General features: G+C 26.4%; 2 protein-coding genes across 2 annotated transcripts; one reads left to right on the top strand and one right to left on the bottom strand.

The window, feature by feature from the left end:
- Positions 1-290: 290 nt before the first annotated feature.
- On the bottom strand, positions 291-2,335 carry LOC126901193 (potential E3 ubiquitin-protein ligase ariadne-2). Its single transcript, XM_050677524.1, has 2 exons — positions 2,072-2,335; positions 291-1,819 (listed from the first exon to the last, which is right to left on the bottom strand). Exon 2 carries the CDS (start codon positions 1,782-1,784, stop codon positions 366-368), a length of 1,419 nt encoding a protein of 472 aa, XP_050533481.1. The 5' UTR covers positions 1,785-1,819; positions 2,072-2,335; the 3' UTR covers positions 291-365.
- Positions 2,336-6,257: 3,922 nt separating this feature from the next.
- Positions 6,258-13,196, top strand: LOC126900960 (protein RRP5 homolog). Its single transcript, XM_050676999.1, has 7 exons — positions 6,258-6,777; positions 9,757-9,975; positions 10,885-11,013; positions 11,234-11,335; positions 12,424-12,577; positions 12,640-12,805; positions 12,976-13,196. Exons 1-7 carry the CDS (start codon positions 6,649-6,651, stop codon positions 13,142-13,144), a joined length of 1,068 nt encoding a protein of 355 aa, XP_050532956.1. The 5' UTR covers positions 6,258-6,648; the 3' UTR covers positions 13,145-13,196.
- The last annotated feature ends 210 nt before the right edge of the window (positions 13,197-13,406 follow it).

The following is a 13,406-nucleotide window of genomic DNA, read 5'->3' as shown; positions in this document are numbered from 1 at the left end:
ATTTTAGAATATATTAAACTGATAAAGCGCTCAATGGATAACAACTCTAATTAAAAATAAATAAAAAAAAATTAAAGTAAATTAAGATAGCAAAATATACATTTAATTTATTATTATAATATTTATAATTTACATTATGAAAATGATTTAAATATTTTTCTTTAGAGCTTTACTTTTAAATTATATATTCAATGCATATATATGTATATAGTTAAAAGAGTTATTTTTCATATTTATTTTAGTTACAAGTTATAATAAATAATAAAAAAAAAGGTATTAAAATAAAAATATACCAAATGAATTAAATTTATAATTTTTAGGTAATATTTACATAAATTTTATAATAAAGATTTTAGTTAAAGCTTTTAAATTTGGAAAAAGTCTTGAAGCATAGTAGCCCTTCTTTTTTCAGCTATATCCATTTGATTCTCTAAATCACCTCTGTCTGTTGTTTCTGCTCTTTCGATTTTCCAAGACAAATTTTCAATTTCTGCTTCTAGTTTAGCTTGTTGATATTCAAAAAGTTCTTTCTTTGGTCCATTTTCCATATAATATGCATATGGGTATGTGTATTGCAAGGTATATCTACATTTAGCTAACAATGCAGCAGAATCTAATAAATACTGCCAATCAATCCACGTACCTTTACTTGTCATCACTTTACTATTTATTCTCTCTTTAATTTTATCTAGTGTTTGCTTTTCTAATTGTAAACTTTTTGAATGATTCTCCCATCGTTCATAATAGTGAAGATATTTTTTTAAAGCCTCACGAGCTTTAGCTGATTCAGAACCATTTTGAGGATTTTCTCTATATTTGGAACAATCATAATATTCAGTCCCATGTGCTTTCCAATCTCCTAAACACATCCAACAGAAATCAAATTTACAACTTAAACACTGCATATGATTACAGCCACCATTTTTCTCAATACAAATATTACACTTGGGGCAATCTTTAGTATTTGCTGTTATGTAATTAGCTGTCTCACTGTCATCAGCACATTTTGTTATCCACTTCTTGATGGTAGCACAGTCAGTTGGAGCGTGATAATCATTACCGCATTTAAAGCAAAATGATGTTTCACATTGAGTGCAGATTGCCTTCTTTGCTAAAGATTCTTTAGATTTTATTACAGCATTACAATTAGCTCCTGGACAAAAGCGTAATAATGGATGTGATTTAATATATTCACGAAAAGCAAAATGTTGATATTGTTTTCTTAAAATTGGTTTATCTACAATTGAAAGTACTACATCTTCAGGTACAAGTATTTCACAGTTTAATGCCATACAGGTTAGCTCAGTACTCACGCCTTGTTTAATTTTATTTTCAAAATGAGAACACCAACATGTATCACAGTATCTATGTCCACAAGTTAAACTTGTGATTCCTATATTTTCTTCAATTGCTGCAACACAAACTGGACATACAAATTCATTTTTCTTTACTTTATTTAAAACTGTCTGTAAAGATTTCATTCTTGATGCAACTAGTAGTTTATCAGCATCTTCACTATATTTATATAATATTTCTTGTACAGCCCATTTGTTTTCATATAGTAAAACTTTTGACATTGATGGACTAATATGTATACTAGTACATAGTTGTTCGACAAGTTCATTTAAAAATTTATCAACCTCATCAATTGACAAACATTGTACAGGGAAATATTCAGGATCTGGATTATGAGGAGGACTCATTACATCGCGATCTGCATTATAATAATCTTCATAGTCATCTTGATCTGAATAATCCATATCTTCATCATCATATTCAGACATTATTCTTTAGTAACTAATACGTTTAGATATTTAGTCTAAAAACAGATAGAAAAATTTTATTTTAAAGCCAAATGATTTATTTAAACTGTGAATATAGAAAAATTATATGATTAAAATATATTAACAAATAATTTTTTTAAAAGAATGAAAACAAAGATTTATTTTATTTTAAGTAGAATATAAAAAAATTTATTCTATTTAATTGATTCAGTACTATAAATGAAATTTTAAAAACTGTATATTTTAATTGCAATAAATAATTTAATATACATAATGAATATACTTACTAATTGATTTTTTTTTACTTCTTTACGAATATCCAAGCAATAAGTATGTGCGTTATCAATCATTAAATGTGGGTCAAAATGTCAAATACTTATTCTGTTGAAGCTCACTAATAAAACTTAAAAATTGAAACCTAATGGTTTTTTGTGGTATGCTTGTGTTCATATTAAAATTAGTAAACAATTATATATTTTTTACAAATGTTTGCTAAAATACGAAACAACTTTGAGATACTTCTAGTTTCTATTGTAATGACTAGTGATTACAAACTCTAATCACAATCATTCAGTGATAAAATATTGCATAGAGTAGGAGAAAATTAGACTACACAAATCTAGTTAACGTCATCGTAAAAATAGTGTTTTCGATCATATAATTAATATTTTATTCTGGTTTGATATTATGTTTTTAATATCTAAAATTTTTATCGAAATAAAACTTGATAATTAATAAAAATTTAATCATTAACCATGGCTAAAAATGGTCCGATGCTACATTTTCCCAATATTTGTAGACACTTTTAGATAAAGGATTACTATTCATTACTTAAAAACTAAAACTTTAATATTTTCTTCATCGATTGTTAAGAATTCTTCATTATCTATGATTTTCCTAGATCCATTAATTGTTTTAAATGACTCATAAATTATGTTTTAATCTAATACCCGACTTATTAGTCGATATAAAAATAGAAAATTTTAATAACCCAAATGTATTTAAACTTGGAGAAACAATTAATAATAAGTATAAAGTTACTTCAATCATATATTTTCATTAAAATCAATAGCATATACAATAATTAAAATCATTTTATCCTCAATATATATTGTTAATTTAAAAGTATTGACAATTTTTTAATACATATTTCAATACTACTTATCGGTTAGTATGTATATATATAATTTTAATCCATAACTAATCTTATTATATAGAAATGATATGTTTCCATTTAACTATAAAAAATTGTTTTCAAATTTACTATAAAAAAAATAAAAGGGAATTACTTAAAGTTCCAATAACAGACACAAACAGACCAATATAAAAAAAATGGTAGCACACTGGGGTCGCGGCACAGTGTTAGTGTGACATAGTTGGGACTAGTATAGCTGATATCTGACAGTGACTAAAATCACTATCATAAGAAACGCTTCGATGCAAATCTGTAGATAGTGTTCAATTTTAAGAAATTGGTAGATTATTTCAAAAGCAACAATAACTCTTATTCCCTTAATTTTATCCCGATTAGCTATTTGATTTATAATTGTAATATATAAATAAATAATATTTTTTTTTTTTTTATTAGCTTTTATTATGAAAATATTATAGCTCGACAATTACATAAGAATTACATAATATAGTATCAATTACAAGAATAATAAGTATTAGTTAGTATAATAAAAGTAAAGTATATGCAATAAATTATAATATATAATAAAGTAGTTAAATAGTATAACCAGCGCTCAATATAAAAGAAATTATCGCAGTAATTACAGGAATAGAATGGGAATTTAGTACAACAGAGGGAATAAAATTGGAAATTCCATTGGATTCTAAAAATTTTATAAGAAGGCATCTATTAGGCGCCAAGGAGGAGCATTTCAAATTAGTAATAATTGTAATAATTAAATTTAGTATGAAATTGATATTCAATATTTTAATATTGTAATTTTTACGGAGATATTATAAAAATAATAAAGTAGTTGTATATTTTTTTACTTTTAACATGTATAAAAATTTAAAGGGCTTGACGCAATACTTTTCAATAAAAATTGTTTGTTACTTATAACAAAGGGTTAAATTTATAAAAAAAAACCCAGTACAAGAGGGTCGCGGCACAGTGGTGACGTGGTATAGTTGGATCACGTATAATGATAGTGATTAAAATCACTATAAAACAAAACGCTTCGATTCAAATCTTTAGATAGAGTTTAATTNAAAAAAAACGCTTCGATGCAAATCTTTAGATAGTGTTTAATTTTAAAAAATTGGTGGATTATTCCAAAAGCTTCATAAACTGCTAGTTCCTTATTAATATCCTGATTAAGATAAAGTATGTCGAATGAAAAAGGGATTATTAAAAAATAGTATTTCCCATAAAAAAATTATATTGATCAATACACAACAAGCAAATAAATTTTTTAACAAATAAAGTTAAAAATGTAAAAAATAAAATCGAGAATTTTCACACAATAATAGCATTTGGTAGCCATTTTCACCGTGAAGACAAAATAAAGTCCGACATTTTTTTTTTACATAATAAAGTATATTACATTAGCTTTAATTTAATATATATAGAAAAGTGTCAGACTTTCCGGAACACTTTCAAAATTNATATATATAAAAGTGTCAGACTTTCCGGAACACTTTCAAAATTAAAGTTGAAAAAGTCAATTTTTTGTGAAAAAGTTGTCATTTTGAATCCCCCCCTGTAGGCAGGTAAAAAGTCAGATTTATAAAAAAAATATACCAAATGATAGGTAAAGACATCATGCATCTACAAAAAAAAGAATTATATTGATCCATACATCTTTCAAAAAGTTATAGCATTATAAAGTTAAAAATATAAAAAAGAATTTTTTTACAAAAATCGTATTTTTTTTATTAAGTTTAATGTCTGTTTTCACCATGAAGATAAAATAAAGTCCGAAATTCTTTTTTGCCATTATAAAGTATATTACTTTAGCTTTAATTTAAGATATATATAAAAGTGTCAGACCTTCCGGAACACTTTCAAAAGTTATGTTGTAAAAATTAATTTTTTGTAAAAAAGTTGTCATTTTAAATCCCCCCCTGTGGGCAGGTAAAAAGTCAGATTTATAAAAAAAATATACCAAATGATAGGTAAGGACATCAAGCATCTATAAAAAAATTGTATTGATTTGGTCATTTTTGAAAAAGTTATGGCAGCTTTAAATAAAAAAAATTGAAAAAATTTCAGAATTTAGCGATTTTTAAATTTGTAATTTTTTTGGAGGTTTTCCCCATTTACGGGGAACGAAGAAATTTTTTTTAATTTTTGAGGGTAATGATTTCGACTAGATACGATTTGTGATCTTTTGACGTATCATTGAAAGAAATCGGTTCGGTGAGAGCTGAGAAAAAGTGGTAACATATAAAAAAAAAAAAAAACACATCATAGTAAACCAATACCTTCATTTAGTTGTTCATCAAAATAGGTCCAGCGAGAGCTGAGATTGAGCGTTCATAGACACAAAATAAATAAAAACACATCATAGTAAAATTAATACATTCTCACCTTCGCATCAAAGCTAAAATAAGTATTATCACAAAACCAATGCCTTAGCTTCGCATCGAAATTCAAAAATGATTACATAAAATTTAATAAATATTATGGTTGGTAAAAAAAAATAAAGCTTTATTCAGTACTTTTTAGAGAAAAAATCATTATTTTACTAAAAATAAAGTATAATAGACATAATAAATCACATTATGTCCACGACATTTAAGTTTCTAATAAAATGTGTTATATAATAATTTCAATATATATATATATATATTGTTTAATAAAATACAGAGTGGCCCACCACTCACTGACAACTTAAATAACTTTTGATCCAGTTAATATTTTTAGTTGATTTTTTTTTTAAATAATAGTTATACGTTAGGTTTATAGCTATATCTCAATAATTAATTTGTTTACATTTTATTAAAAATATTAATTATTTTTAAATTTTAAATAAAATGTAAAAAAAAAATCTAAGATAGCTATTTTGTAGAGTAGAATTTAAGAAAAATTTTAGTAAAAAAATATCTTATTAATATTCAGTAGTAAATATTCTGTAGCGTTTTGAAGTTTGTGAAAATTTGAATTTTCATGTACTATTTTACGGTTATAAACATTGAAATACGTATTGAGAAAAGGACAGAAGAAAACGCTATCTTTTCATGATTACTGTGTATACATACGATGATAATGTGTATACATTACAAACTTGGCATTAATACCATGATAAGAAATTAGATAAGGCAATTATTACTTATCACTCTCATTCAAAAGTATAAGTCATTTTCATGGAAAAAGTTACACACCTCCAAATTATAATAATCATGATCATGATCAACAATCATGCGTTTTCTTCAGTCCTTTTCTCAATACGTATATCAATGATTAATACGTATATCAATACGTTTATTTGATTCAGGATCCACAGACCTAACTTTAAAGTAGCTACTTAAAATATTTAAAATTAATTTTTTTTTTTCTAAAATTTATACTGCGCTGTATAAATGATGCTGTATCTAAATTTTATTGTAGTAAGCTAACACTGTGAGATTTTTTACTGAGTTTTTCCTCATTTTACTATCACTTGGCTAATTTACCGTTAGTTGTGGTATAATTAAAAAACCTGTTTTCTACATACATAAGAAAGAATAAAAACTCAGTTATCTTTAATCGTGCTATCATAAAATAATTTGATAACAGAATGATATTAAACACGTTTCTATTTGTATCAATTTAGCTGATGTTTTTGAGAAAGATTTTTTAGTCTTCCCACAAATGATTAGTAGTCAGTAGAAATAAAGTTTAATTGTCATTTAGTGAATGTAGTTGGTAATTATGGATAAAAAACGAAGTAATGATGAGAGTTGTAAACTCTCTTTGTCGGTTCAAAATCTTGGATTTGAATGGAATGTTAACATCAATTATTTCAACAAACATGAAAATGAATCTGATGGTTCTGATAAAGTGTGTATAATATTATTTTCTTAAATATATATTAAAAAATATATTATATATATATTTTGTTGTAGATAAGTAATTAACTAAATTTAAATTAGGCAAATTTAAAAAATCTTTGAAGACTTCCATTTTTATGAATTAATGTAAAAAGTTTAATTATATATGAAAATATTTAAAGTAAATTATTATAATCATATTTCCCTGTGGATAGAGGATAAGAATACTTCCACGGCCCCTCTGTCAGTAGTAAGAGGCGACTAATGAGGTTATGTCTGGTTGACAGCCGGTATAAAAATCCTTATCAAAAAAGTATCAGGAATCCTGAACAAAACTTGGGTTTGTCCCATCTCGGATGTACGCAGGGACAACAGAAAGTAGTTAAAAACGGAGAAGGCCTAAGGAATAAAGTGTTTGATACCAACTGGACAACTTGTGCGGTAGCTGTTTCACTAGTCATGTGTACAGATCTACCCAACGCTTGTAATGTCAACGGTGTTGAGACATCACCACTTAACTCTAGGCTGAACATGTGTATAAGGGAGAAAGATAGATACAAAGTAAGAATAGGTACTTGGAATGTTGGAACATTAACTGGTAGAAGTAGAGAATTAGTAGAAGTATTGAAGAGGAGAAAAATTAACATATGTTGTGTGCAGGAAACTAAGTGGAAAGGAGAAAAATCAAGGGAAATAGGTGAGGGTTATAAAATAATATACTCAGGTATGTCTAGTACAAAGAATGGTATAAGGATAATAATGGTTGAGGAGACGAAAAGTAGAGTAGTAAAAGTACCTAGGAGAAGTGACAGAATTATGAAAATGAAAAAGAGATTGTAAAGATGGTAGAAGAGAAGATGGTGTGGAATGTCGAGGGAAACATAAATGATGAGTGGAATAGATTTGCTAGTTGTATAAAGAATACTCCAAAGGAGATTGTTGATGAGAGTATGAGTAGAATGCCAGGAAACAAAGAAACCTGGTGGTGGGATGAAGACGTTCAAAAAATCATAGATAGTAAGAAAAAGCAATTCAAATTATGGCAGAAGAGCAAATGGAGAAAAGACTAGATGGAGTATAAATGCTTGTGGAAAGAAGCCAAGTATTCAGTAAGTAAGGCGAAGTTTATGAGGTATAATGAGTTGTATGATAGGCTAGGATCAAAGGAAGCCGAGAAAGAAATCTATAGACTTGCAAAGATAAAAGAGAAAAGGTCTAAAGGTTATCATTATATAAGGTGTATAAAAAGTGTTGAATGAGATACTCTCGAATGATGATGATATGAAAAAAAGGTGGAAAGAGTATTTTGAAAAATTATTGAATGAGGAGTACCTAAAAGAGACATTAGAGGATATCTCGTGGAATGAGGGACTGGTAGATTTAATTGGTGAGAAAGAGGTATGGGAGGCTGTGGCATCAATGAAAAAGAATAAAACAGTAGGACTAGATGAAGTGCCAGTAGAAGTATAGAAAATATTAGGCGGTGTTGGCTTAAGGTGGTTGAAGGAACTTTTAAATAAAATCTTATAAGAAGGAAAAATACCAAATGAATGGAGGAATAGTATTGTGGTGCCGATATTTAAAGGTAAAGGAGACATATAGGAGTGTGGAAATTATAGAGACATAAAGCTTATGAGTCATAGTATGAAAATTTGGAAAAAGATAATAGATAAGAGAATAAGAAATAAGACATTGGTATCTAAAAACCAGTTTGGATTTATGCTTGGTAAGTCAACAATGGAGCCAGTATTTTGTGTGAGGCAAATAATAGAAAAGTTTAGGGAAAATAAAAAAAAGCTGGGTATGGTATTTATAAATTTGGAGAAAGCGTATGACAGAGTACCGAGAGAGGTTTTAAAGTGGGCATTAATAAGAAAAAGAGTCCTGAAAAGGTACATTAATATAATAGAAGATATGTATGATGGCACTTGTACCAGGGTAAAAAGCGTAGGAAGAGTATCAGAAGGTTTTCGGGTAAGAGTACGAGTGTACCAAGGTTCTGCTTTAAGCCCTTACTAATTTTTTATAGTGATGGATGAAATTACTAGAGAAATACAAAGAAAGGTGCCGTGGTGCATGTTGTTCGCTGACAATATAGCGTTAATAGAAGAAATTAAGGAAGAAACTAATTAAAAACTAGAGATGTAGAAATCAACTTTTGAAGGAAAAGGATTCAAAATAAATATGAGTAAGATAGAGTATATAGAGTACGAGTTTAACAAAGGAGAACACGAGGTAGGTAAAATGAGGAGAATAGTGACAATAAGCGAGGACGTGATAGAACAAGTGAAAAGTAATAAGTATTTAGAATTAGTTTTACAGGAGAACGGTGGTATTGACGAGGATGTAAGACACAGAAATAAGTGCGGGTGGTTGAAGGGAGAGAGGCGTCTGGCGTTTTATGTGATAAGAGAATTATAATGAGCCTGAAAGGTAAGTTCTATAAAACTGTAGTGCGATTAACAATGATGTATGTTTCATAGTGATGGACGATTGACAAGAAAGAAGAGCAGAGAATGAGCTTTCTTACGAGCTATATTAACTATATATTACATATAGTCATTGCACCACCTCCAAAACATGATTTACCCAAAATGAATACACCTTGCTTACAATATTATTCCAACAAATATTTAATAATCCCTGGAGGGATGCTATTAATTGCGATTTGAAGACAGCTGATGTGAGCGTAGATGATGTGGGAGATTGTGTCAAGTGGAAGTTTAGGATAAGGGTGGCTAGCCCCAAGTAGTTGGGATTAAGGCGAGGAAGATGAAGGAGGAGAAGAAATTATTACAATCATTCTGTAATAACTATTTTACTGGGTATAATTTATCTTACAGTTTTTATTTCTCTATTTGGTTATTTTATTAACTTTGTTAATTTTTAGTTTAATATAAATCTTTAAGACAAAAGCATACAGTGCAAAATGTATTTATATAATTCATAATTAAATATATTCTACTTAATTAAAAATGTATGACTTCAGGAAGAATATGAAGAACCCAAGAAGAAAAAAATCCGTAAACTAAATGCAGCTCAAAAGCGAGAAGAGCAAAAACAAGAAGAGTTAAGATTGAGAAAAATAGAACAAGAATTAATACATATTGAAACTAATCCTCAAAATGCAGATCATTTCGATAGACTAGTTTTAGCCAATCCCAATAATTCTCTTATTTGGATAAAATACATGGCTTGTCATTTACAAGTAAAATTAACTATTTATCATTTAATAGTCTAACATTAAGGTAGGGTATCAACCAATTTTTCATTACTCATTATAATAAAATAAAATATTTATGTTCCAATTAATCTAATAAAAAAAAACCCCGCACAGGGGAGTCGCGGCACAGTGGTGACGTGACATAGTTGGATCAAGTATAATAATATCTGACAGTGATTAAAATCACTATAAAAAAAAAAAACGCTTCGATGCAAATCTTTAGATAGTGTTTAATTTTAAAAAATTGGTGGATTATTCCAAAAGCTACATGATCTGCTAGTTCCTGATTAGAATAAAGTATGTCAAATGAAAAAGGGATTATTAAAAAATATTATTTCTCATAAAAAAATTATGTTGATCCATACACTTTTCAATAAGTTATAGCATTATAAAGTTAAAAATGTAAAAAATATTTTTACGTAAAATTTATATAATATACCAAATGATAGGTAAAGACATCATGCATCTATAAAAAAAAAAAATTATATTGATCCATACATCTTTCAAAAAGTTATAGCATTATAAAGTTAAAAATATAAAAAAGAATTTTTTTACAAAAATCGTATTTTTTTTATTAAGTTTAATGTCTGTTTTCACCATGAAGATAAAATAAAGTCCGAAATTTTTTTTTTTCAAAATATAGTACATTACATTAGCTTTAATTTAAAATATATCGCACCCCTAGATCTAAAATGTTTTAACTCAAAAATGAGATTTTTGAGATAATGTTCATTTTAGGATTTCTAATTCTATTACCTACATGAGAATAAAACTGTATAATAATTTACAAAAATTATTCCTCAAAGTTATCTTGAGTCATGTAGATATAAATTATAAATTTATAATTTTATTTATTATGTACACTATTTACTTAAAATTTATTTTAAATATTAGGCTACAGAAGTAGAAAAAGCACGAGCTATTGCTAAGAAAGCATTATCAACAATAGATTCAAGAGAAGAACAGGAAAAATTAAATGTGTGGACAGCTCTTTTAAATTTAGAAAATCTATATGGAACTAAAGTAAATTTTTTTCTAAGGATTACTATTTTATCTTAAAAAATGTTTAGTATCAAAGTACTTAGTTTTGTTAAATTATTAAAAATATACTTTAGAAACTTTTTATGATTATATTAATGTTTGCTATTATTTAATACAATTTAATTTATTTTATTAATAAATTTAATTAAATTTTGTGAGATTGTAATACCATTGGTCAATAAAAACTTAAATTATTTTTCAGGAATCATTTAAAGAAACTATGGATAATGCTCTACGTTCTAACGATGAGTATGAAGTCTACAAAAAAATTTTAGATTTACTTGCTGAATCCAATAAAATAAAGGTGCTATTAAATTTATATTTACTTTTAAATGAAAGTTTATTCAATAATAACTTTATTTTAACTTAATGTTTAAAGGTAGATTATAATAGCTAACAAAAAATAATCATAAGAATAAAAAAATTTTTTTTTCTTGCTAAAAATTCATTTACACATTGAACTATTATAGGTTATCATCTTGCTTATTAAAAAAATATATTATTAGAGTTCGTAATAAGTACATTTATGATTAATTTTATAATTTAATTAACACCAAATAAAGTTTAATATAAGATTAAATATTTTACATCTTGTCTTAATGTTACTAATTGAGCTAGAGTGGACAGAAAAACATACATAGTCCAGCACAACAGAATTATAACTGAAACTTATGCACTAAGGCATAATACTAAATGAATAAGATAGCTCCGATTTATTTAAAATTTATTTGATTATATTATATTATAAAATAACAGATAAAATCTGCTTATTCTAATATATTAATGCAGTCAATATTTTAACTGTTATATAGCAAATACATGGCTGAATTTGAAATTTTAAGATCACTCTTCAGTAGTATATTTAAGGAATTTACTATGGGAGAAGTCCATAAAACTCTTGGATCATAAAGTATAGAACTTTACCTCTCTTATTCTAACTTATACATAGTCATCATTTTATGTAGATGGGTAAACCCAATTCTCCCTTTGTCGCATCTGTTCCTCATTGGTGTTTCATTAAACATAAAAGATAAATGTCCCACTAAAATCTTAAATCCTTGATTATTTAGACCAAAATACAGCACTGATACCATATAATTGAAATATTTTCAGTAGATCTTCAAAAGATATTGTATTTAGAACTAAATAGTTTTATTGACTCTATTGGTTAGAGAAAAAATTTACATAGGACCTTTTTACTCTTAATTTTTCATTTGTATATGAAAATAGAATAAAAGTTTTAACAGGGCTAATTATATATTTTAATATTTTCCTCCACCTTAAAATATGCTTTTATATGACTAAACATAAATTTCTAAAAAATTTTATAGTCCAAGTCTTTTACTATTCCTCTAGCAATTTTACTTACTTATTTTTTACTTATATTTTTAGGAACTTGAAGAAATTGTAACAAAAATAAATAGAAAATTTCGTGATTCTATTGATGCTTATTTTCACTGTGCTTTAGTTTATTTTAAGTTGAACAAAGCTGGAAAGGCCAGATTTATTTTGCAAAAAGCATTATCACATCTCCCCATAAAATCTCGTATGGTTTAATTTTATTTTTCTTTAATAAGTTTTAATTAATTAATTTTATTACATTTTTAGATGTATCTATGATAAGTCGCTTTGCATTACTTGAAAACAGTAGAGGATCACCTGAAGAAGCTCAAACATTATTTGAACACATTCTTACGTCATATCCATCACGAATTGATGTATGGAGTATATATATAGATATGTTAGTGAAATCAGATAAAGTTGACCTTGCTAGGTAGATGAAATTTTTTTCATTAGAAAATTGCTAATCCAATAATAATATCTAAAAACTAAATCTGAATTATAAATACATTCTGTGTTTGTTTTTAATATAACAATTATTTTTAAATGTTTATTTTTAAAAAAATTTTAATACTTTTCTAAGTAACAATTTTTTTCTCCTAGACATGCATTAGAACGTGCAACAATTCAAAAATTAGCTCCAAAAAAAATGAAAAGTTTATTCAATAAATGGATGATTTTGGAAGAAAACCATGGTAACTCAGAAGCTGTTGAAAAAGTTAAAGACAGTATGAAAAATTATGTTAATTTAGTTTTAAAGGATAAAAAATGAATTTTTTATAGATAATTGTATTATTAATTAAAAGTAATTGTTTTACTTACAAGTTGTATTTAATACTATGAAAATTTATCTTTTTCTATTAAAACAAATCTAATTTTTATTGAGCCCCTACAACGATACTATTTTTTTTTAAATCCTGTAATAAATTCATCATTAACAGTAACAAAAAGCACTTCCCTGAGTAACAAATAGTGATAGGAATTATCATTTTTTTAAATTTTACAAAATTACAAGTTTTTAGGATGATTGATTC

This window comes from Daktulosphaira vitifoliae, unplaced genomic scaffold (genome assembly GCF_025091365.1).
Source record: "Daktulosphaira vitifoliae isolate Bord-2020 unplaced genomic scaffold, ASM2509136v1 Scaffold_3, whole genome shotgun sequence".
Classification (NCBI taxonomy): domain Eukaryota; kingdom Metazoa; phylum Arthropoda; class Insecta; order Hemiptera; family Phylloxeridae; genus Daktulosphaira; species Daktulosphaira vitifoliae.
The sequence above is the reverse complement of the archived record's forward strand: the minus strand, read 5'-3'. Positions and strand labels throughout refer to the sequence as shown.